This window comes from Pagrus pagrus (genome assembly GCF_965226575.1).
Source record: "Pagrus pagrus genome assembly, chromosome: 14".
Taxonomy (NCBI): Eukaryota; Metazoa; Chordata; class Actinopteri; order Spariformes; family Sparidae; genus Pagrus; species Pagrus pagrus.
Window position 1 is genome coordinate 5,381,579 of NC_140198.1, and position 25,719 is coordinate 5,407,297.

Genomic DNA, 25,719 nt, shown 5'->3' on the forward strand with positions numbered 1-25,719 from the left:
TTTTCTGTACCTCCCGCCCTCCTTTGTAATCTTTTTTAAATACTCAGCAACTTGCAGGGAGGAAGCCTGCTGAGTGGGGACTGATTGTCGTACTGGAACTGCATGTGTCATTTGTAACAGTGACAGCAAACCTACCTGGAGCGCAGTGCTGGGACGGGGAGCAGGAAGGAGAGAGCTCAGCCTGATCGCTTGAATTTGTCTCAGAGCTCAGCTAGAAGCCTTCCCATGCTGCCATTAAAAAAAAAAGGGAGATAGAGAGGCTTTCGGTGCTGCATGTGCTTCATTTACATGCCAGTTTTAGGGTTTTTTTAGTCGTAGAATTGGTCTTCGTTGACAGAGAACATCCTTTTATTCAGGCTAATTTAGTTGGATTTTATCTGGGTCATATCAGTTTAGTGTTGGGAAAATCACAGTTTTGTTTTTACAACTTTGTCCCAACTGAACCCAGATGGCAAAACTTTACCAGACACATGGGATGATGGCACTTGGGCGGTTCACTCCTGTTTGCCATATATGAGCTATAAGCAGGCCATACACTACCATGGAAATGAACAGTGACACATTTTTTACAATTTCTTAATACTCTTCAGTAATAGCAGAGGGATTTAGGGCATTACAAATACTACCTAAAGGTAGTGACTGTGTCGTAAGGGCCAAATCCCTGCGTTCTTGTAACGGGTGGCTTCGAAGAGCCTCGCCATCGATTAGGATCAGTCTAATCAATAGATGATTTGATCTTCACCCGAGAGAAAAACATTGAAAATTGCAAATGAGAAAAAATCTCGCCGTGAAACAAGCAAGAAATAAACATTAGTCAACATCAGCGCTGCAGAACATATGCTCTCGGGGATCCATACGTGATATTGCTGACACATATCACCATTAGCTGCAGCCTGACAGTTTATGCACGAGCCAGATGTGTTGTAGTTTCTCACACTGAGGAGGAAGAAAAGGGGGGTTTTGTGTTGCATGTTTACAAGACTCAGAAATGGGCAAAAAATTACGCTATTTTCGTTTTGCATGGGAAGTCTTAGCTCCGCTTCATCAAGGTCTGCGTTTGTTTTAATTTAGTTTAAATTGGTTTCTTGATGTGTGGTTGGTGTATTCACACTTTCTTGAAAGGAAAGTGCAAATTAAAATTTTGATAATCATTTTCCGAGACTTTTTTTATATCAAGTAAACTGCTGAATGCCGGACGAGGCCGTCCGATATAAACTCTTTTGGTGTTTGTATCTCTCTTTTTAACTGAGACACCAGATTTAATCAAAAGCAAAGTCTTGATTGGGAAAAATTATATTAAGCCACTTAAAACAAGATTAAAAAGCCACTGATGCATCGCTGTGAAATATTGAAGGCATGCTTTATCGCGATGAACCTTATTTCAGACTTTAGCGGTTCAAACGTTCCCATGCAGTCCAATAACATATGGCAGCTGTAACAACCCCATCTTGGCTTCATGGGACCAGACGTTGCTCCTTGCAGTGAGAAATGATCTCCTCGTGTTTTTCCATGTGTGCGTCCATGCATTCATTAAGAAAGCTCTGCTGCCATTCAAAATTAAGCTGTAGGTGAAAATGAATATTTTACCTCAAGCTAGAAAAAAAGCAGCTCCCGCCTTAATGAAGCTGACTCGTCTCAAAGGCACCCGAAATGTCGCCGTCTTCTTAAAGCTTATTTTGAAATGTGACGGTGAGCAGATGGCTCTTTACTGTACCTGAGCACGGCACATTATAGGCATTTAGCTGAGTATTTTTCTACGCCGTTATGGCGGCAATAGAAAGACAGCATCTGTGTGTGGACTGCCTGCATCCCAAACATTTATATTTTTATGCACAGATATGTTTAATCTTCTGATTTTTGCTCATGTAATTGATACAAGTGAAACGGGTCGGGGAGGGTAAAGAAGGGAGAGTTAAGTGAAGGTTACAGGCTACTTATGATGAAGTGCACTTCTTATTTTATGCATTTAATATGAAAACAACAAACATACTGTTTTAAATAAATCCCTTCCAAATGTGACTACAGCACAAGGCAGCAAAAAAAAGGATCCTTGCTCTATGCAAAAATGGATTACAGTGCTTTAAGGGATGAGTAGTGAGTAGTAGATGAGTCGTCCTTTTTTTCATGTTTTGGCTTTTTATTTTTAATCTATTATTACAAAGCTCCGACTGGCTCATTCAGTTTATTTAAAAAGCCTTCAAACCAATTTCTCTGCAGCATACATGAGGAAAATGAGGATAAAACATTTCTTTAAGAAAGTGAGCTACTGAAACAGGAGACGGGCCGACGGCAGGCAGCTCTACAGGACGCTTCAGGCCCCCGAACAATACTTTTGTGTCCCGAAGAAATTGAAAGTTTTTGTGGAACGAAGCATGAAAAATGAGAGAGATACGGCGCGCAGGTGGCTGGGATGTGAGCAGATAGCGTTTCAGTGCATTGAGTCTGTTTGTAATTCAAGTCCCACACTGAACAAGTCTGATCCGAACAAAGCTGCCAGGGGCTGCACCGGTTTTAAAGAATCTGTCTCTTTAAGCTTTTTAATATGCTGGTCAAATAATAGCTTCCTCATAGACTTTCTCCCTCCTGATGAATTTCAAAATGGACCATTCATTCCACACCACCAGGACTCTGTTTGTGTGTGTGTGTAGCTGTGTGTGTGTGTGTACTGTTCTCCTGTATGAATGTGTGTAGCTGTGTGTGGGTGTGTGGGTCAGTGGCAGCACATTAAGACAGTGACTGGCAGATCTCATTTGGTGTTTAATTTCACAAGGGTGAGCTCTCATCTGTGAGGGCCCATTAGCCTCGGGCTAGCTAGCTGAAGGATGCCGGCGGTTCCTTGTCGAGTGACGCTTACACTGACAGGCCTTACGTGACTCTGTGCATGAACAGTAACTAAGTAGATTTACTCAAATACTTTGATTAAGTATATTTCTGGGGTGTTTTATGCCTTTATTTACATGTCAGAGGAAAATGATGTGCTTTCTTCCGAATTGCATTTATTTGACTTTTTTTGTTAGGAGTTACTTTGCAGATAAAGATTTTAAAAACCTATAGTAAGGGTCTTGGCATTCTTGACCAACTGGTGTGACAATAATCTCAACTCAAAGACCTCCTTACTAACTTCTTTTCCAAGCTTTTCACAGCACCTCATGATGACCTATTCCTATATCTCAAGACTTTCTCATCATGAGCATACGAAATACGATGCATTGTTATACAATAATTTAAATATGGGATCATACTCTGACACTGACGGGCAGTTCTTCCTACTCGCACTGTTATGTTTTTACATTTTGTTCATGATACTTGTTACTTAAAGCTGTGTTTATCAATATTTGCAAATTAGCATGAATCTAATTATTATGCATATTGTAAAAGGGGTCACTCGTGGTGAAGAACCCTCAAATAATTATCAGCCAATTCTACAGTTCCTCTCAATGATATGAAGCATTTAAATGTATTTTGGATAACTCTTAGTTAGCATTCAGACAAAAGCCCTTTTTCGCACAGGACTAGCATTACCAGGAGACCGCGAGTGATTCAGAAATGACCACCCACATCTATGTTACGTTTGGTGCATTTGGACAGGATAAGCAAAGTCTGTGATTCACTTGAATTTCCCCCAAATATGAAGCGGAGGCTCTGTGTATCATCAACGTTTCAGAAGCGGAGTGTCTGTTCCTCAGCAGCCACATTAATAAAAGAGCTTAAAATTGTTCTTCCCACTTTCAACAAGTTTAATGAGCATAAATACACATATGCAGCTCATTTAGATGGAGTAACAGATGGCTGTGCTTTTGTTGCTCCTAATCCTCCCTGTAACTCTTTTTTAAACACCAACATCACTGATTATCGTTATAAGCCTTAATCATATTTCACACTTGTTCAGTTGTCAGACAACTGAAAACAGAAGTAAACAAAAATTTGACCCCAAATCACAGAGATGCTGATTCACACGGGACTAATATTAAACCAGGACCTCTGTGTTTGGTGAAATATGGGAGGTACTGTGGAGTCTTTACTTTACGTGTCAGCATGGGTTAAGATCACAGAAGATCTCTGCAATTATTATAAATTACTTTAGGTCCCAAAGTAATACCATTCCCATGTGAATAGGGCTAAAGTGTGTAACTAGCTGTGCACATAGCTTAGCATTTAGCATAAAAATGTTCCAGATGTTTCTCTCAGGAGTTAGTGGAGACCAAACCATGTCTGTACACATGAATCCCAACAAACACTGTGGATGTTGCTCTGTATCGCCTGCTGTGTAAACGGGCACCTGTTTGCTAACATGTTCAGCATTTCAATCTAATAATATGTCAGTGATATGTTTACAATTTGTTCTGCTGCTCCAGGTGGCCAAACAAATCATTAATGCCAAGTTAAGTAAAAGTATATTTTAAAAAAAGTAAATGCAGTAAATGCTTCAATAGAGGTGCGGTATTGATACTTATACTAAGTATACTAAAATAAAAAGGATGTGGGTACTACTGGTGGTAAGTTAGGAAAAATAATGTTTTTTTTTACTGTGCCTGCAGTGTAGAGATGATTCACGTCTGTAGACAGGTCAAAACAAGAACAGGGTGATTTTTTTTTTGGAAAATTTACTCTGGTATTTTTTTCAAGAGATTTATTATATTTTACAAAAAAGCAAAAATCGATATCTAAAGCAGAGAACACATTTTCAGCCGGCAGGAGCAGGGCATTACAGGTCAAGGTGGATCACGGCACCCTTGTAATATTCAGTATTGTCGGGAAGAGGAACCATAAACACCTACACTGTTTGAGATGCATCGTGTGTGTTTGTGCCCTTGTGTCAGTTCAGTTGCAAACTTTATGGGCCCCTGAGGGAAATTTGTTTTAAGATTGGCTCTGCAGTAAAACACACAGTAAAGTAGCATAATAAAGTGTAAGAGCACAGTAAAAAACAATAAACGCATTACCTGAAAGTGGAGGAACACGCATAACAAAGTGCCGTGTCACACGGTACGACCGTAAACACCAGCATGGGCTGATAAGACCTGACGAGAAGTCAGCGCGTTGATGGAGACCAGTAAATATTCCCCATCAATACAAACTGTCAAGGTCGTCTGGAGGGCATTAGACATACAGGGGTTGGACACAATATTGGAAACACAATTTCAGTACAATACAAACCTGCAACAAATACTACTTTTGGATAGTTGATAGTATTATTATTATTTTTTTATGTGACTTTCAGGGAGCGCTGATAATGCGACACTTTGTGGTTTATGTGTTTCTGTTATTACAGTATTTGAACATAATTCGATTCAGTTTGTTTCAGCTGCCATCAAACTGCCTGCTTCATTCACCCTTGAGCTCAGGTCCTCCACAGCAGTTACCATTTAAAGGGTAATTGCACCAATTTTACACATCAAATTGTGTTTGTAGGTCTTGGAGATTACTAGGCCTACTTCATGTGTGGCGAAAGTATATTAAAAAACAAAACACTTCTGTGGCTCTAGAGGAAGCTGCACGCAATCTGATAAATATCTTCCAGTGATGTCATTCTGTGGCTTAGTTGCATTGTGGGTAATGTGGGCGCCAGGTTTTGAAAAGCAGTCCACTAGCATTGCAGTACAAAACACTGTCGGACTCATTCTTGACAGTTTAAAAAACAAAATATACAGTTTATTACACGCACTCTTTTTCCTTTCTGAAAACCCGGCGCCTACATTACCCACAATGCAACTTAGCCATTGAGCGACATCACTGGAGGCAATTTATTACACAAAATTCAGCTTCTTCTGGAGCCACGAAAAGGTTCATACTACTTTTCTCACACATGCAGGAGTACTCTTCAAGACCTGTAAACACACTTTAACGTTTAAAATTGGTGGAGTTGCCCTTTAAAACACCTTTATTTATTATTTCACCAAAGGAAACAGTCATGTGGGATAATGTGTGTATACCTTTCCTGCAGGTTTGTGTGTGTCTGCGTCACGGCAGGGAAATTGATCCTCAGCGTTAATATTTGAAGCTCCTGTGCCACGCTCCGCCATTCGCGACTTCAGAGAGTTGTCTCTTTGTTGACATCAAAAGACTTTCTCTGTCCTTTGTATCGTCGTAATTATCCCCATCAGTGCGGGCTTTGATGTTAACACAGCTGTATAATGTTGAGTGTTCGTGCGCGTGCTTCCACGAGTGTATGTTGGTGTACAGTATTTGTTGTGTGCAGCTGTGTGCATGCATCAACATCATGTCGGGTGTTCGAATGCATGAATAACAATATCAGTACAGAGCTATTGGGTTATTGATATCATGTTTTAGCCTCTGCAAAAACTAATTTGGAGGTTTTAGAAAGTCAATAAAATGCATTATAGAACAAATCGGACTACAGGAGATTAAAAATCATAAAAAGGCATGAAGATTTGCAGATAAAGTTACATAATAATATTCAACAATAAGTCTTTGACAACAAAGTCTAATTTATCTGTGTTGTGTTTTTACTTTCCCTCTCAGGTAGACACTCATGGGCAGCCTGGGTGTTTGGGCTGTGGCTATAGCCGCTCTGCTGGGAACCTCAGGGTGCTGGCTCACTGAAGGGCACAAGAGCAGCAGGCGAGGCAGCGTGGATACAGCCAGCGTGTCGCACAGCTCCTCGCAGGAACCACACTCCATGGTAAATATCCTGTGCCTCTTCCTATACACAGCCGCACACACACAGCTTCCCACCGAGGCCATTACCTTCGTTCTCAAGCTGGAGAAACACTTACAGGGATATAAATCAATCACATCAGCCGTAAATCGAATCAGGGTCGCAAAGAAAAAATGAAGAGAATGAAAAACAGTGTGACAAAACACACATTTGTTGTCAAATATAGCACATTTTACTGTCTCTGAAACAGTGTGCTCCTGTCTTGGTATCTCCGATGCTGAGAAGTCAGCTTGTGAGTTTAACCTATCGGTACACCCATTTATAATTGTTTACAATTCTGGGGCACCCGAGTAGCTCACCTGGTGGAGTGTGTGTCCCATGTACGAGAGGCCGAGTCCTTGGCAGCAACCTGGGTTTCAGTACCAATCTGTGGCCCCTTGCTGCATGTCTTCCCCCCTCCCAGTCACAATGAGCCCTGAGCTGTCCTATCAAATAAAGCCCCCCCAAAATAGAAATAAAAAATGATCCAAGACGATAAGGAACTGATCATGTTGATAGGATCACTGTAAAGCAAAGCCTCAGAATGTAACTTCCAGGTGTGAACAAAAAAGACCAAAGAAATGTTTTCAACTGCAGCACATCAGTCGCCGTAAAGACAATCATGCTGAAATGGACATGATTTTTCCCTCAGCACAATGACTTTGCCAAATTTTAGGTTGAAGGCTCAAGTATAATGTATAATGTATAATGTCCACCATAGATGGCATGAAATCACTCTAAAAGGTGATGCATCTCCAACTTGATCCTCACTTTCAGTAAAGTAGCCTGATGAAAGAACAAGGTTGAACATCAAAAAATTGAAAAAATAAAATAACATTTTGGCACAAATATATATTTATTTCAATAAATTGCATCATGAGCAGAACTTTTCTTTTTAGTTTTTTTCTGTGATGTCAGTGGGATCATTCCCAGTTCTACCCCCCACCAGAGAACCATGACTACTGTATGTCACTGTAAACTGGTCACAACTGTCAATTTAGCATTACACATGATGCTGAAAATGAGTTTAAGCCGACCAACTCGTGCACCTGGGTTTACAATATAGCAATTAGATATTAAATACATGCAGGATTGTGTCAGTGAGCTTAATTAGGAGGACTGTATTTAAATGCAAAATGTATCAAAACATGCAACACGGCGTGTGACAGCATAATCAGCTAATGATCTTTATTTGATTCTGTTCAGACACGGTTGTGTTTAGGAATACAGCACAACCATCAGCTTTTCCCCAAGAGGTGAGCTTCTCCAGTCTAAATCACTCAATCATGTGAAAGTACTATATACAGGTTAGAGGTCATCACAAGCTTCAAGCTTATCCAAAACTTGATTTGGTGTGCACCTTTTTAATACGTGAGGAAGGGCTTTTGTCTTATCTGTGAGGCAGTTGAGAGAATAGGGACGCACAGTTGCCTAGTTACCTTGCAGTGTGATGCTGAAATCTTTTACTTTTTGAAGAGAAGAGGAAATTGACGGCACGGAGAGTCGGGCCGACTGTGAGGATGAGAGAGGTTAACAATTACTCCGTGAGAATCACAAGGAAATTGTTTGGTCATGCTAGCTGAAACACAGAATCTGTTAGTACACGGGGTTCAACACTCCTTGCCTTTGCTGTGACTTTGGCACCGGTGCCAGCTGTGGGTGTGATGGTGCAACCCGGTTTCTGGCTTTTTAAAATTTTTGCTGACAGCGACTTTGGCTTTAAACCTGTCTAATTTGGCTTTTATGAATATATTCTCTGTATTGCCGTTTTTACTAATTGTTGCAACCACTATTGACTGCTGTCTGCGAGCCAAAGTGCAGCTCAGGGACGGTAAAGAACCGCTTTACTTCTCACAGCAGACCGATATTGACAGCGTGTTTATCATAGCTCATACCTGCGGGAGCGAACGTTGTAAAGTGACAAAGATTGCAGGTAATGGGTTAGGTAGTATTAGACATGGCTCGTTTGCTGCGTTATAATAAATTTGTCAAAGATTTCTAGCTCCAGTCGTACACATAATCAGAATGAAAATGCTCATAGGAACTTGTCTCATTCAGTCCAATTTATTATATATTTTTAAGATAATGGTTAAGGCCAGTGAACGCTGTAATGAATATAAAAGTTGAATATCTCAGTAGAATAACAGATTGAAACGACTCAAAAACAAGCATTCACCTTTATTCACTCACTTAAATGATTTGTGTCCACACAGAAAAATCAAAAGAGAGGGGAGGTGGTTGGTTGGGGAAAAACTTAGAGTCTTCGCTTGAAAAGCACAGAGGCCAGCGGTGCTTTAGTCTTTGAGAGTTGCTGTGTTGGTACCTGTTCTGTAATATTACAAGAGTAATGTGTGTGGGGAATGTGAGCACATAACTGTAGACGTGCCGTAAAGAAATATTACTGCTCATCAGCCTTAAGTGACGCTCAGGATACATCACTATGTGTTGTGTAAAACAGCAGAAGGGGAGTGAAGCTCCTCCTCGCGTATGAGGCGTCTCCCTGCTGGTGTCTGGTGAAAGCTTGTCGATATTATCTTCTTTACTGCTCTGTGCCGGGCTGAATTAGCTTTAAAGAGAGGTCTCTTAAGCATGTTTCAGAACAGTCACTTAAACTCCCGACTCCAGCCGCTGTTTCTCTCTGTTTTAACAGTCAGCGTACTTTCTCAATGGGAGAATGGGAGAATGGTTAATAGTCGGACGTAATCCACTACCAGCTGCAACCAGATTGCCGTTCTAGCAAGATCAATGTCATTAGCATGGATAGAGCAATAGCAAAAATAGCAAAAGCATGCATATTAGCGTGGCGAGGGATAGTGGTCCCTCCAACACAAGGTCTTCTTCGGTACTGAGGAGCTGCTGAGTTTATTCGCGGGCAAACTGTAACCTGCACTGTACAGTTACTGCCACTAGACTCACAGATTCTACTAAAGTCATATATAATTGTTCCATTTTAGCAACAGCTTACAAAATTAACAAAAGTTGTGATCAGAAAAATATGAAGCATCCTAAAATTGGGCTCTAAAACTTCTAATAAACATTGTGCTAGGCAGTAAGTCACACATCAACTCCCCAAAATCAGATCCTAAAAATGTAAACTTTAAATGGAGATCAGATCCTGATCATCACACTTCATTCATCTGTGTTTGTGGCCCCTGATGACGAGTCATAGCATAGACATTTCTGCACATTCAACTCTGGAAAAGATGGTCCTGTTTTACTGTTTGTGATAAGAAATAAAGAGATTCACTGTTCAGAAATCTAGTTGGGTTTGACCCAACAAGTGTAGTTTCTGCAGTCTGAACCTTAAATTAAGTAGAAGTGGATGACTGCACAGAGAGAAGTGTACGCTGTACATTACACCGAACCCCGTTCTGTTTAATGTAGTCTTTATTGCACTTGTCTTAATGGTTACAACTAAAAACCAAGCAGCAAGTGGCCTTAAATCTGCCTGTTTTCTGTGTGCTTCATTTTAAAAACCAAGTTTTTCTTTGTTCATCCATTTACAACAATAAAGAGATAATTGTTGAGAAACTTGTGCTATTGAATGAGCTCACTTATCTGTCATAATGGCACACGAGAGATTCCTGGTGCCAGAGGGAGGAAATAAAGAGACAGTCCCTGTAAGCAAACAGGTCTTTGCCAGAGGAAATGAACCCTTTAACAAATGTTCTCTGCATAACAGAAACATAAAGCCTCAGCAGGTTGTCTGAGAGACTTTTGCACAGACGGACAGACACAAGCCACACAGCCCCACGGCCGTCGTGATTCTTTGTGAAATGAAGCATGTACACCCCTCGGTCTGTTTTAAGTCTGACTCACTTTGGGCTTTTCCAAAAATTGGCAGCCGGTTGTGGAATGTGTTTTTTGCCCCGCTAGTTGAGTCCTTTGAAATCCCTCGACGCAAAAAAAAAAAACTAATTCCCAGGCATTATTCCTCCCCCACTCTGTATTTCTGTCCAAGATCAGAACCGTCAATTGGCGCCAGAATTTTGAAGTTCACCCCGGGGCGAAAATCATGCAAATCTGTGAATTCACATGATTATGAGAGATGCATTCTCAAAGTCTTTGGTAATGAATAAGTAATGCCAGATTTTCTTTTTGCTCCGACTGAAAACTCCCCCAAAACAATACAAAACATGTAAACAGAAGAACAATAGGGACTTAGGGCTGTAACAGACGGAATAAAAGAAAAAGAAGACGGAGAAATTAAGCAGAAAAAGTCTGGATGAAAGCCTTTTTGATTTTGAGTTTTTATGTGGGAGAATTTGCCTCCTGAAACTGAGGTGACGTGATCATGTAGATGGTTTTACTGTAGGAGACTTCACAAACAACTCAAAAACAGCAGTTTTGTTGTACAGCAGTATTGCAGAGTGATGCCTCTTTATCTCTTAAGCAATCTTTGTCAGACACGGGCTGCAGAGAATACGCAAACTGAACAACAGCCAAGCTGATTTTTTTTTTTTTTTCTGTCATCAAGTTACTCACAGAATCATCGTTAATTGGCAAAAGCTGATATGACCTGCTGACTTTGACGTTTGTCAGCTCAGGCAAAAATTAGAAGCTGCTAGCTGGCAAGTTTTCTACATTACTCCTTGCTAATGAGCAGGAGAGAGGAGCGAGAGAAGATTCGATAACACATACGTTTGCGTGGGAGCTCGGTGTATCTGTGCATCAGTGTATCCAGGTATCTGAAAGCAGAATCACTCGCAACAGCACGCCCAAGTACATTTTCACAGAAAAAGCACAGGTATAAACATCAGGGGTGTGGAAATTTCTCGATTATGAGATGCATTGCGATGCGGACGTGGAAGATTCTGCATCGATGCGAAGACGGCAGAATCGAGAGTCTGCAGCTTGTGTTGATTGTTTATCGTCCGGCCTCAGCTTTAAAAAAAGAGAGTTTTTCGCACGTCGGATTTTATGAACTTGCTGGGAAGCACAAACTGGACGAAACCCACGCTGATCATGACTTCTACCTCACAACAATTACTAATCACTTCAGCCATTTTCACCTGAAGCTAACGTCTGCAGCCATAAATGATAACTGTTACAGCAAGCCCAGCTAATCAGCCAAGATCTGAGGAGTTGTCAACTTCTCTGTCCAACTCTGAGGGAGTTGTATGCAGCAGAGTCGACAGATGCCTTATCTTAAAGCTGCCATGTGAAAACAATATTATAGGCAAACGTGAAAGGCACTGCAGATGGATAAATGTTTTGATTTTGAAAAAAATGCAGCTTTTTTTTTCAGACTGTACTTGTACCTACCTACTTTTTCAGGTAAGAGTCGAAATGTATGCTGCAGATGGAAAGATCACATAGTTTTTAATAAACTTTAATATACACCAGACTGCAGAAATTCAGTCTGATGACAATGCGATAATAATACGATAATGGTCAAAGGGCCAGTTAATATTAGCAAAATAACCCGATCTCTTTCAGAACAGATGTAGTTTTGGTGGGACCTCACTGATTGATGGTGGGCTGATGTACTGTGTGTTCAGCATGCTGACAGCCAACACCGATGAGCATAAAGGGTTTTTATATACTGCACATGTGACAGCGAGGTTGTTATTTGGTTTGATAGCGGCCTCTATGAAGAGCGAATAGACTTGAGTGGTTAAACGATTCTGCAGTAGAGAGAGAGGGTATTGTGTTTATTGGATGAGATTTAAGGAGTAAAAGGGTTAAGCATTGAGTGAACAGAGAATAACTGCAGGAACAATGAAAATGAAAAGAATGAAAATAGCCCTTCTCCACCAGCGCAGGTTATTCTCTTGTATTTAAACTTTCAGCGGTGGGGCTTTCCCCCACCACATTTACATTTTGATTATGACTTGTCCCCGTAAAGCTTTAGTTTTTATTTCGTTGCAGTCCCAGAGGGTTAGTCCACAATTTTTCTGACTGTCTCCTGAGAAATATAATCAAAGCTGAAGAAACCCTTTCAGGCAGACAGAACATGTGCAACGGTTACCATTATATGAAGCAATAATACCCCTCCCTACTAATTAATTATAACGGCAGGTGATACTTTCTGTGCTCAGCAACACCCTCTTGTACGTTTTCAGTATCTGTGTTCTTGTACTGTACTTGTGTTAGCTGTTGTAAAATCCAGATTTTAAAAGTGAGTGCCATATCCACAAAACAAAACCAAAAAGCAAGGCAGAAGTACAGTAAGGTGTAAGAATGTAATCCAACTAGCGTGCCCTAAAGCAACAACAACAACACGTTGTGTCCATGTAGTGAAGCTGACAGAAAACTCATGACAGTGAAGACGAGGAGCAGAGGGACATATTAATGGGGGGCTTCTGGAGAAAGAAGAAAGGGGTGAAACTGGGCCACAGCACTGAGTGAAAGTAAAGATGACGGACACGGAGATGAATAAAGTTACACTCGGACGTCTCTATTGAGAAGCTCACACTGTCTGAACACTGTCTATGGAGGGAGCAGGCCTGATGAATAAAAGCAGATTTTGTCCCTTGCACTATAAAACTCTGTGAGGTTCAAAGAAACCGTCAAATACAGAGGTCACAAACCCCTGCCTCTGGGTATGGATGTGAAGATTATTTGGTCACCTGATAAATATCAGATAAATAATACCAATAAATATAATAAATAGAAGCTTATTGATACAACAACAATAATATTACCCCATAAATAAAACTGGACAAATTTGTTTTCTTGTAATTTTACTGTTTCCACTGACATTAAATCAACAATGTAACAGTTGTATTAAGGAACAGGTGGACCCAAAAGAGACACCAAACAGGTAGTGACTTGAAAAGGTGAATTTATTGATCACAAGAATGATTTCTCTGGTAGGATGAGACGGTGAGCAGGCCGAGGGCTCCCTGGGTGGTGCAGGTGGAGAAAAAAAAAAAAGTAAAAAAAAAAGCAGGAACATTTTTGGTCTTTGGAACGTTTACTTTAATTTTAGGATCCATCAAAGTTACGCCCGTGAAGGTATTACTACTTAGACGCTGCCAATGCTTTTCTTTTCCGTTTGGCTCCTTTTCATTTTGCTCATTAAGTAGCTTGTTGGTGCGCTGATGAATTACACTTATAAGACAGGTTCCTTCTTCTTAAGCAACGCACATCGGGGAATAACTGTTCGATGCAGATAGATGAACTCTGAAACCGCAGGCGCTCATAGACTCAGCTCTCCTCCGGCTGCCTCTTATCCTAATCAGGCAATTTCTTAAAAAAATGTCAAGGTGTCAGTTTGCTCCACATCAGACAATGAGCTGAAGCTGCAGCTTAACAAATATAATGAAAACGCAAAGCTAAGTGTTGGCATGAAGGCGGCTATTTCCAACTGAGAGTTTTGTTGTTGACTGGAATTAAGAGCCAGAAAGAGATGGCGAGAGAGCAAGTGGGCACATATAAACATATGGGTCCTTGAATGGAGAGTGCCTTCATTGCACCGCACATAAGAGAGGGAGGAAGGCATATTCAACCAGACTTCGTAAAAGACACAGCTTGGCTTGAATTGCCCTGCTGTTCAAAATTGCAGTCCCACAAAATGTCAGTCTCTGTGGCAGCGATGTCAGACTCTCGCTTTGTGTGGGTGTTTAAATGGCCTCCAAAATGGAGGCATGTAGCTCTCAGAGATGTTGTTTGTACTAGTTTTTGTTGAGAGGCTATAGCAGTCATATTGAGTTTGAACACTTCAGCTCTGGTGCCGCTAGAAAAGCTAATAAAGCAAACACAAAACAGACTTATCAACAACACTACTCTAGCGTGACATTCGGCGGCTGTTTTCATTATCATTGGGCTCGGCAGTAACACGATTGCTTCTTTGGTATGTGAAACCACAGCAGAGGCCCAAAATCTAGCTTTATAACCATGGCAACAGTACTGCTGCCTGATTACCAGGTACTGACCTGCTCACAAGTTAAGTCAGAAGCAAACAAACACTTGGAAAAATGGATCACGATTTTTAGCACACTCTATCTCGTATTCCTGTGGAAGGTGGCCATGGAGCGAGTGCAGACTCGGGCGATATACAACGTTTTGTATCACGATAAAAAATACTTTCTCTTTTATGTTGATTAGTAGTATGAGTAGTATGAATAAATAAAGTACTAAGAGGTTTATATGCTGTTCACTTCTTTACTTCCCTCACAACACTTTTACATTACAAAGTAATATTGAATAAGAACTTTTAAATGAGAAATTTAGTGCCAAGAATCAAATGCAAACATAACAGAATAGCCTAAAATATCAGGTGCAGCTACTCTGACACTGGTTCACTTCTCTCCAAATACTAGTGGATTTCTCACCATCATCCCAGTGATGGAAATAACCACGGATACTTATCCTGAGTGTTTTTATTGCTGTCCGCTATGATATCTTTTATCCTCCCAACCCTAGTTGCTATGCCACAAGTGTGGAAATACAGAGAGCGTACGTCAAACAAGAATAATCTCAGACTCGAGAGGGTAGAAGGTGCTGAATCTCCTATTCTGCATAGATCCCTCCTGTTCTCATGATCTTATCATACAATCCTACCTGCGCTGGGTAACTTATATAGTAGGAATTATCAAGCTTTTCAAGAGAAAAATACAAACTGCCTTCTAATTATCTGTGTGTAGATCTACTTTGCCTCAAGTGATCGCAGTACAGAAGGCCCTCACTGTTACTAAACTGATATTTTATGCCATAAAGATCCCCTGAAGCTGAATGTATAGGATAAAGTGAAAAAAAGAACCCCGGAGAGTCTCGGTTAAGCGAGTACAGTATTTTTAGAACGAAGCACACAGCCTTTCTTTCACCCCTATGCTTGGTTTGATTCACTAATCAATTGATCAAACAGCGGCACTCGAGATGATGGAAGGCGGTGCTGATGAGCACACTCAATTTTATCCTGCCATCATGAGGAAGCACGTCTGCAATTAAGATGGACAGATGGCAGAGTAAGAGAGCGATGTAGATGTAGAGACAACGAAGGAGGAAATGACAGGAGGCACTGAAACTGCTGTGTTTTTCGTGAGGCTCTCGGTCTCCTGGGAAGCCAAGAGGGCCCCGCAGACACACGCGTGTTTTTATCACTGAGCCTCATTACCGCTGACATCTACACTGAGGGACAAGGATGCAAAATGCCACAGCACTTCAAGTGCTGCCTCATATTGGCTTCTTCAGAAGACCTGCTTTTGTTCTATTTTTAAACGGCGTGCCAATCCTTTGTTGTTTTGGGCCGCGTAAGTGAACGTTAAGATACATTTATGCAGAGCAACATCCCTGCACCAGTGATCAGTAGCAAACAAGCACACGATGTAAAACCAAAACGCTTACAGTTTGTGCTCACAAAACAGCATTTACCATCTCCGGTCGACTTGGTTTCCACTGAAGGCAACAACAACTAAATAAAACTAGATGTCCGGCGAGTTGCAGTGAATCCCACGACACGGCTGCTGGTTCCAACCATTCGAGCTCCCACAAACAAAACCATTTTTCCATTTTGCATCATTATTTATTCATAATGTAAGACTTCATGCCTTTATTACCTGCATTTCTTTTTAAAACTCTATTTACCTTTTAGCTTTACTTTCATCTCCACACTCCTGTTGTTGTCTGCTGCATGGTGATTTCATCAGATACCCTTGTATTCAGATCGCTGCCTCACATTTTCTTATCTGGCCCTGTCACTGCTCGGTGCCCTCTCTTCTGACATCATCAGCACTTTCTCGGTGTCCCTTGTAAAAATGTTGCTCGGCTTTATCATCAGCTCTGCCTGGCATTATTTTTTGTTTTGTTAGAGATGTACGGATACAGAATATAATGAAAAATGATAATTATCTGTTTGTTATGGCAGAAACCGGTTTGATGGATGATAAATATTAATTCACAAATGCAAAAATGTGAAGAGGACAATCAATATATATTTATTTAATACAGCAGTCTTCAGCATCCCTAAAATAAAGAACACACTTAATTAGTGTAACTGTCACAGACTGAGCAGATTTGTTTTAAATATGTCGACTAATTAGTACCAGACCTTATCTCCATTTTGACGAATGCTGCAGAACCCTGGGAAAAACTTTAGTTGTTAGGTAATTGCTGTTTTTTATAACCAGGTGAATTTTTGACACGACATATTTAAATCTCTGTGGTTGTATTGTCCGGTGAAAATAATTGCCTTTATGCACAGTTTGAATTGCATTAGTATTGAGTAAGCGATTCTGGACAGTAGTTGATTGATGTGTCTCATCCCAACGCTGGCTCGGTACCAGCTACAAACCCAAAGCATCGTTATTTGACATCTGGAATGGGACTCAATACCGATCACCTACTCTTTCAAATATACTTGATTTTTGAGTCTCATTACCAGGTTGTCAAACGCAGACACTTTGGGTCTCACCTGAAAATGAAAATTCAGTCGATTTATCTTATCGGGTGAAGTTTCATAGACAACAAAACACTTTTGGAGCTTCACAGCAAAAAAACACATTGCAGAATTCTCCTGAACACCTGTAGCAGATTTCGACATTAAATGGCTCCATATAGCTCGTCCAATTCTCCTGAATCCCCGAGATCCCAAATTGATTTGAGAGGACTTTATTTAGACCTTGTTTTTCAGCTTAAACCGTCACTGCAGCTGCTAAGCTAAAAGGGTTAGCACGTACAGCGTCTGGAATGATCAATTTGGGATCATGGGGGCTTCTGGAGTATTTCATTATGCTTTTTTTGTGTGTGTGTTTTCTTTTGGGTGTTTTTTATGTCTTCAAACAAATTCCCATCTACTTTATTTATTTAGTGCTGCAGTGCTGTTTTTACTGCGACGCTCCAGAAATATTATGTGCTCTACAAAACTACACCTGACTTTCCTTTTTGCATCGGCACATACTGAACTAATCCTGTGAGGCTCAATAACAGATGATAACTGGTCAGAACATGAAGTCACCCAGTACATGTGGGCCGCCACCAATCAGTCCAAAAGCTTCGTTTCGGACTGATTAAACTACAGGTCGATACCATCCTCGCACCCAATGACGTAAAAATGAATCATTAGTTTATCCTTGTGGTTTTAGTTGTTTCACATCCTGATAAACATCCCAGCACAACATGGTGACACCTTCTATGTATCATGCAGTCTCTTGGCAAGCGTATTTCCAATTAGGGTGATTGAATTGATTTTGGGATCTGCCTTTGTGAAAGTCCTCTCATTCCTCTGCTGTCGCCCACCACATATTCTCTCCTTCTCTCTCACTCTCTCTTTTCTTTGTCATTCTCTTTCCGTCTGTTCACCTTCGTTTTCCGCCATCGCTTTCTCTGAACCGGGAAAAGAGGAAGAAGGCGAAGTAACGAATGATGCGCGAAAAAAGCTGCAGAAAGGTGCTGTTTTTGTCTCACTCCTCCAAGCCCATAATAACCACTTTTGTGTGTGCTTCTCTGTTTGCAGGAGAAGGGGAAAGCAGACGGGAACATCGATCAATGTGAGTACACTTACTGTGTTCAAAGCAAACAGCATTTTTCAAAATATGCCATGTTGTGCTCCATGACGGTATGTTTTTTTTTTTACTACGGCGGTTGTTCTGGCATGATGCACTTTGGCTCTGTGATTGCGGAGAAATGCTGCTGGGAAGTAATTCGAATTTAGATGGCTCCCATAAAAGCGGACCATGCAGCCCCGTTTAGAGAAAAACCTCTGATGATGATATAACTGTGACAATCTGAAAAAAAATGGCCACTTATTACTGTATCACATTTATTGCTCCGGTGTCTTTAGAGGAAGCGTTTTTGATTGTGTTGAAAGCATCTCAGTTGTCAGCGCGCGCCACGATATCATCTAGCAGCCGGTTGTGTGACTGGCAGGCACCAGTTTGTTTATTCAGCTGCATTTGACACCATGTGGGGGAAAAATGATATAGTTTTTTGTATTAATAGCGTGAAACTCGACCCTACCGCGTCTCAACGCGACGACAAAAAGCATAAGCAGGAGAGAAATCACTCATTCCAAGCGACAACCCTTCTCAGTTGAAAAATATATTTATCAGGTGAATAATTATTCAGCTGTCAGCCATCTTCAGTCCCCTGTCAGAAATGATTAAGCAATGTTTGTTTGGCCTGGGCCTCATGGGCTGTTTTACACTGCGGTGATTGCTCAGACAGTTGATGCCCTGTAAAGAACATCATTCACATTCCTTGACTCTGGACTCCCTCCTAAGTCTGGCAGTAGAGACGCTGGCGGGGGGAGGGAGCCGAGCACAGTCCCGCTAAGCTTACAGTCAGGGGTAAAACCCATTGTACCGTCTGAGCTATAGCTCTCAATACCAAATCAAAGTTTCTACTACTACCAAGTTACAGTATCAATTCAACAAACTGTGTCTTTGCACTTCACCTCTTCGTAGTGATTTTAGCCGGGCGATGTCGAAGTTCACGTTTGTTTTCTCTGTGAGCAGCCTTACCTCGCAGAAGTTTACCAAAGCGAGTATCTCTGGGAATTAAGTTCACAACTTTGTTTGCCCGTTTGACACTCTCGCTGTGTGTTTATTTTTATCCGTCTCAGCTATTGATTTTAGACCATATGTAATGATACATATTTTTGCTCTTGCTCTCAGTTAACCACCGAGAACTGGTCTTTTTCTTCCTCGTATTTTTATGTGCCGGGGGTTTGTGTTGTAAATGCCCAGCACAGGTGATGATGAAATCCAGTTCAGTGTTAAATGCAATCTATCACAGCGATCCTGGAATGATTGTTTTCAATGCAATCAAAGACTCGAGGTGTCAGAAGACGGGTTCAGTCCCCGGTTGTGGATATGATGGTCTCAGCTGTTACATTTGCAATGTTTGTTTCCGATCCTGGGGGCTTTTCCATCACGCACTTCCCTCGTTTCAAGTCTTTTTTTCTTTACTCCACGTTGTGTAGCATTCACATGAGTTTTTCTCGGCGGCGTGTTTTGCTACATTGTCGTGCAGGACAGGGAGATTGAGCTGTTTGTGTACAAGTTACTGTAACATCAATATTTTCAGGGCTGACTGCTTCCTATTTGACAAGTGACTTCCTCTGTAAGCATTAGGCCCATTATAATGTGTTGTCTTCATCTCCACAGTAAACCGCTGTTCCTCGGCTCGCAGCACCGAGCTCTTTGTTGCCTGCCTCTACTCGACTCAGACATGACCGAGAGGATTGCTTTTGTTCACGTTTATTATTCAGCATCTAGCGCTGCTTTACCTCTGGATGTTTGTTAGCTGATTTCTTTTTAACACTGTTAAAGTGGAGAACTGTAGCTTTCTAAGTGATGCTTTTTCTCTTTTTTTATAGCTTTTCTCGCTGTGTGAACTTTCTTCACCTGCTTCTTACAGTTCTGCTGCAGTAACACAAATCCTGACGCGGAGACACATCGTGAGGTGTTTCTGTGAGAGGTGGTTTCTGTTGTTGCTGACACATGTACATATTAGTGTCATATATCTATGGATCAATACACTAGCCTTGTTATGTCATAGTTATGTTTATCTTATAAATATTAAAGTTCTTGACTTTTATGCCCTCGACGTTGTGTCAACTTTTCCCTGTGGTATCGAAAAATGATATCAGATGTTAGTATTTTTCAAGGTATCTTATCGACAAGAGAAGAAATGAACACGTGCAAGCATTTTGCTGCAGCTGCAGCCACTTCGGTTGTACAGAAGCATACGAACTTGTGTTGGCAGAAAACATATTCAGTATGCAGTCACAGGAAGTCGATGGGAACAACGGAGGAGGGAAACAATGGAGTGAAGGTCATGGCTTTGGATTTACATATACTGGGCTCATGTAGTTTTAATATTTGTCTCAAGAGCTTAAGGTCCAAGTGACAAAGTAACTGTGTCCTGGATTTGTGTGCAGTTTCGATGCCCCGTGCTGGACTGGGCTCTTTCTGGCCTTCATTTTTGCTTCCCGCCGTGTCTGTGTGGGTTTATTCCCGTGCTGTGAATGGGAGCATTCGTCTAAATGTGGAAACCACTTTGTACTTCGACTGATGACAGTTGAGCAACAGTAATTAGGGCTCAGGTGCCTTTCTCTCTCTCTTGTCCTTCAATTGCTGTCGAGGGAGGAGGGTGTTTCTGTTGCGGTATTCAAACCAGCAACTTCCTGGGTCTCTTTTTCTCTGTTAGGACTCCTCGTACGCTTCAGACTGATGTGAGTCAGTTCTCGCAGTGCGTCATTACAATGGACAAGGTGATAATGGGACGTGATCTTGGCTGACGGTAACTTCTTCACATCGGCGGCGTGTTCGACTGTGTTAATGACGTGTACGATAAATGTGTCAGAGACGTCAGCGTGGAGCAGCGACCGATGCTTTTAGCCACACTGTGACTTTGAGATCGGTTAGAAATGCGGCGTCAAATGAATCAATTCAGAAACACTTGCAGAACAGATGACTGAGTTTAGGAGTCACGGTACTGTTCACGTGGGTGTTGCAGTAAAATGTGTGTTAGCATGTTCGATTTTGTCTTCCGTCTTGCTGGAGGAGTAACGCCGGCACACTGCCATCGTGTTATCCGCAACTTTCTCTCCATCGCTGTCGTAGCTGAATGGCAACCAAAATAGTTTGCAAACAATGTTATTTTTAATTTATAGGACGCTGGTTGGTGCTCCATTGCAGATCTGTGCTCGCAGTAGTGTTGCTGACGGCGTACCACTAAAAGTTTCCCTGCAGAACTTGCAAACCTGCACGATGAAGGTTTGGCACGAATACACAAAGCGTTACAGCTGTTATGTTGTATCTATTTATACGCACCATGGTCACACTGCGGTCCACAGACCAATTAGCCGCCAGTATCATAGTCAGTGTGCAATGTTTTCTTACTGTGAAGGTCAGTATTTATTATATTAAAACATCTAAAGGAATAACAAAGTTTCCCTGTGTTTTCTTCTTTGCCTGGTCCAAGTAATGATCATTCTGTTTGTGTAAACAGATGTTTATAGGCTGTAACATATGCTGTTTGTCTGTTATGTGAGCCGTATATGTAGAGAACTTTCCATAGCACGTGCTAATGTTTATGCATGGGCAGTGTTTGTTGTGCCATGTGTTGTCATTTATTGCAGGCGTCCTGAACATATTCTTGTTTTCCTCCTCTCGTACATAAGTGGATGACAGCGTCAGTGGCAGGATAGGGAGTGCTGCTCAGTGAAAGGCTCTGCAGCACTGCTGACAGAATCTATTTCTATTGACCAAAAATATCCACAGCTGGGAATCAGACATATATAATGCTACATCACATTAATAGCTTCAGTCTGAGGTCTTTCTCGCCACGTAACCTGACCGGGTTTTTACCAACTAGCAACACAAATCATGATGTTGTCTTCAGATTAGGATGAAGGAGGCTTTTGCTTTTTGTTTGGGTTTCACAGGTTTTTGAAATGTCTCATGGTGAGGTGATCAGTGTATGGTTTGATGGGCTCTCACAGAGGCTATTTTTAATCTTGATATTTTCGTGGAAGCACTGATGCCTCTTTCTTTGTACATGGTTCAATGATTTTTAACTTCACGAGTCAACAACATAAGAAAATATTAAATAACATGACTGATTACATGCGTGCTGCGAGTCTGGAGCTACATTTACAAAATTAAAAGTTTTACATGACATTTATTTCCATGACGTATAGACTTGGATTTATACCTGCAACAAAACGATGTACGCACCTTGAACATGTTTTTGTTAATATACAGTTGGTAGAAAAAGGTGACCAGCCGACACTTTGGCCTGTAATGCGTCTTCCCCATCATTTGACGACAGCCGCTTTAATGTTGTGAGCTTTTTTTCCCCACTTAGCGTGTGCTGATTTACCTCTTGAGACTAATTATCCGCCGCCTGTTTATATGCTAAACTGGATCCACTGTCAAAGTCAGACAGTTGCATTTCATTTTCTTGTTTTGCTCTCTCCTTTCCCTTGGATGATGATCAGTGTGGCTCTTCGGGATCGTCTGTTTTCTCTGCCATTGGCTGGTTGCTTTCCCCGTTTCGATTTTTCGTTATTTCAGTTGAGCTACCTTTTCTCCTTTTTTTTTCTTTCTCCTGCTGTTATGTCTCTACCTCAGTTCACTCTTCATTATTCTCTTAGTTTCACTCATCCCCTCTCTCTTTGGCAAACCTTGTATTGTGGCGTCTACGCTGCTCAGGTTGAGACAATGACATTAATCAAATTGGCCTAGTTTTGCCTCTGGAACGCAGATGCTGGTGGTGAAATTTGCATCAATGCAGACATTGCATATGGAGGTTTGAAGCTAGCTTAGACAGAAGTCCTCTGTAGGTGACATTTCACTGGCTCGTGATGCACAGCCATCCCGTAAAAATGTCAGTTTGGAGCATAATATGCAGTCGTTGTCATCGGGTGTTCCTCTTTTCACAGTGTATTATTGTTGTCAGCGGGATCCATATGGGAAAAATTGAATATTGCCCATTTATCTTCCTAGGGAATTGTGATTAATTCGGCCTCGAGTGCTTAATTTATGAACCTTTGCAGAGGCCTAATCAGAGTTTGTTACCGTCACAAATTAAACAATGGGAAGAGGCAAAGCAAGTTAAGCAGTCCTGTGGTTCATTTAGATTGTAATTGGTTGAGAATTAGATGGGACAAGGTTGACAGAGAGACTCTCTAATAAGCAGCAAATGACTGGGGAGGAAGCTGGGAGGGGGGGAAAAGGCAAGGAGAGAAGATAGTGGAGGAAGCTGAGAGAAACGCTAAGGGTGGGGGCGGTGAAAAATAGATTAGCTTGAAAGTCATCTCCCGGCGTAATTACTCAATCAAAGAAGTTGCCGTATTGACTTCAACATATTTTGCCTGTCTGCTTCCCTGTCAATACAAAGAATATCTCAATATTTATAGCTTAATAATGCTAACTGAAATCAACAGATGGTGGTGACATCTCTACTTTGTTGTTGTATTTTAAAAACTGTCAGATGGCCGGTGTGTTTGTGTTGAGAGAGTGAGAGAGATTAAAAAAAATATGAGATTTGGAGATACTTGGAGGAAGAGAAAGCAGAAGATAGACACTTTACACAATGAGAAGAGAAGGAGGTGAGAGAAATATCACACTGCATGATAAAAGACAAGAAAAGAAAAATAAGCAGGATAGGATGGAAAAACATTTGGAAAGAAGTTCTCGCTGCACAAATCAGTTGATTTATTTTGATATTCAAGATTGACAACACTTTCAAAATTAATATGTTCCTGAAGTCATCACGAACTGGACTGATTGTATTTAGATTTTGTTGTATACAGTGTCTATGCCATCCTTCACCAGTCGTGAAGAGTTGCTTTGACTGTGTTTAACAACATCCTAAAATTGCTGGACGTTTACAGTCAAACTACTTCCTGATAGCTAACCTGTCACGTGATAAAACAGAAGATGACGAAAAAGGGAAAATGGGGTTTGTGACGCTGCATAGGCAAAAAGTGGTACACGTATGGAAGACAGGATTAAAACAGGAAGCGAGAAAGCACACAGTATGAGGTGCCAAAAAAGCTTGTTGTATTTTTCTTCCGTTCCTCCTTAGTGCTAAAAGTTCCCCCTGGTGCCTCTCTGCAGATTTTTACCTGCCAATGTCTTGTCAAGTCAGTAGGAGGAAAATTCTGGCTGATAAATCCAGCTGGTGATGTTGATAAATGCTCTTGTGAGGAAAACAGTTAATATTGATTTAAAAGATGGATAAAAAGCTAGTGCAGTGCAAAATGTGAATGAATAGTCCCATTTTTTAAAATAAATTTATTATAATATGGTGTCCAGGTGGAAATTTTACAACACGCTAAATGCTAAATCAGAAATAATCCAGATTATCTCACAGAGTAATATCATAATTTGTTAACTAAATATAGCTGTATCTCTTTACATTTAAAGAGGTCATACTATGCTCATTTTCAGGTTCATACTTTTATTTGGGGGTCCTTGTAGAATAGGTTTACAAAAACACATTATTTTTCTCTTATGGTGCATTCCTGCAGTATCCTTTGTCACACTGTCTCTCTGTTTTAGCTACAGAGTGAGACATCTCGCCTCTGTTCAATCTTTGGTGAGAGTTGCACATGCGTGTTACTTAACGGGGAATGTAGCCAATCAGAGGCAGAGCAGGGCGGGTCATGCCGAGCAAGGTAGCGTGATCTAAAATAACGCCGCTACAGCAGTAGTATGTCTGCTGACTGCCTGGAGTGTTTATATTTATAATAAATATATTAAAATATATATTTATATAAATATATATTTATATTTCTCCAGGTAGTGTACGTGTTAATATTTATTCAAGAGCAACACGCTAACAATCAAATCTTTTGCATATACTGAAAATGCCTTGCATACCATACTGTGTATGTATGAGATGAAAAAATTACTTGCATACCACTCTCTCTCTCAAGGTGGTACTTCATAATTTTTTACAAGGTTTGCAGGTTTTTAGAAAGTGCCGGGGAAGATGTGATGAGGAAACAAGATTACAGAGCAGATGTATAGTTAGAGATGTGACAGACATCCAGGTACGATGCTGTATAATGCTCGTGGGAGGTGGAATGCCATCACCTCAAACTCTATTCGAGGCTGAGAAGAAAATCATTAAATCGCTCCGTGAGAAACAAAACCCACCCACATTTACATTTTCTCAGTTATGAATCTCTCACTTATAGAAGCAACTTAAATTAGAAGAACAAAAGCTGCATTGAAATGCAATGTATTTCACTGTGCTGTAAGTCTCAATGTTTCATCTCTTTGGATTTGTTTTTATGCATGTCCTCTACTGTACGTTCACACTTCATATGAGCTCTCGTATGTAGGAATCTGTCACATGTAGATTGCTCCTCCAGAGACGTCCTGCATAATTACAACGTGCAAAAAGAGTACATTTCCCAAGCCGAAAGTTGTAAGTCACAATCTCAGTCACATCGTAAATCTCTGTGAAATGTGATTTCATTAAGCTGCAGCGCAATAAAGATTACCAAGCGAAAAGTTCATTGAGGACTTAATCAAAATAGTAAAATGAAACAGGCTTCTCTAAAACCAGACCCCACCTTTTATAGACGTGGTTACAAAATTAGAATATCTTCAAGTAAAGTTATGATTTGCACCATAAATCTCACAATTTTCACATTG

The 25,719-nt window shown here is 40.9% G+C and overlaps 1 protein-coding gene across 1 annotated transcript in view; it reads left to right on the plus strand.

The window, feature by feature from the left end:
- fstl4 (follistatin-like 4) overlaps positions 1–25,719 on the plus strand; it is a 214,611-nt gene that overhangs the window by 10,819 nt on the left and 178,073 nt on the right. The window contains exons 2-3 of the mRNA XM_084374357.1: positions 6,484–6,643; positions 18,057–18,090. Coding sequence (XP_084230483.1) covers positions 6,494–6,643; positions 18,057–18,090 — 184 coding nt within the window. The 5' untranslated portion in view covers positions 6,484–6,493. The remainder of the gene's footprint in view (positions 1–6,483; positions 6,644–18,056; positions 18,091–25,719) is intronic.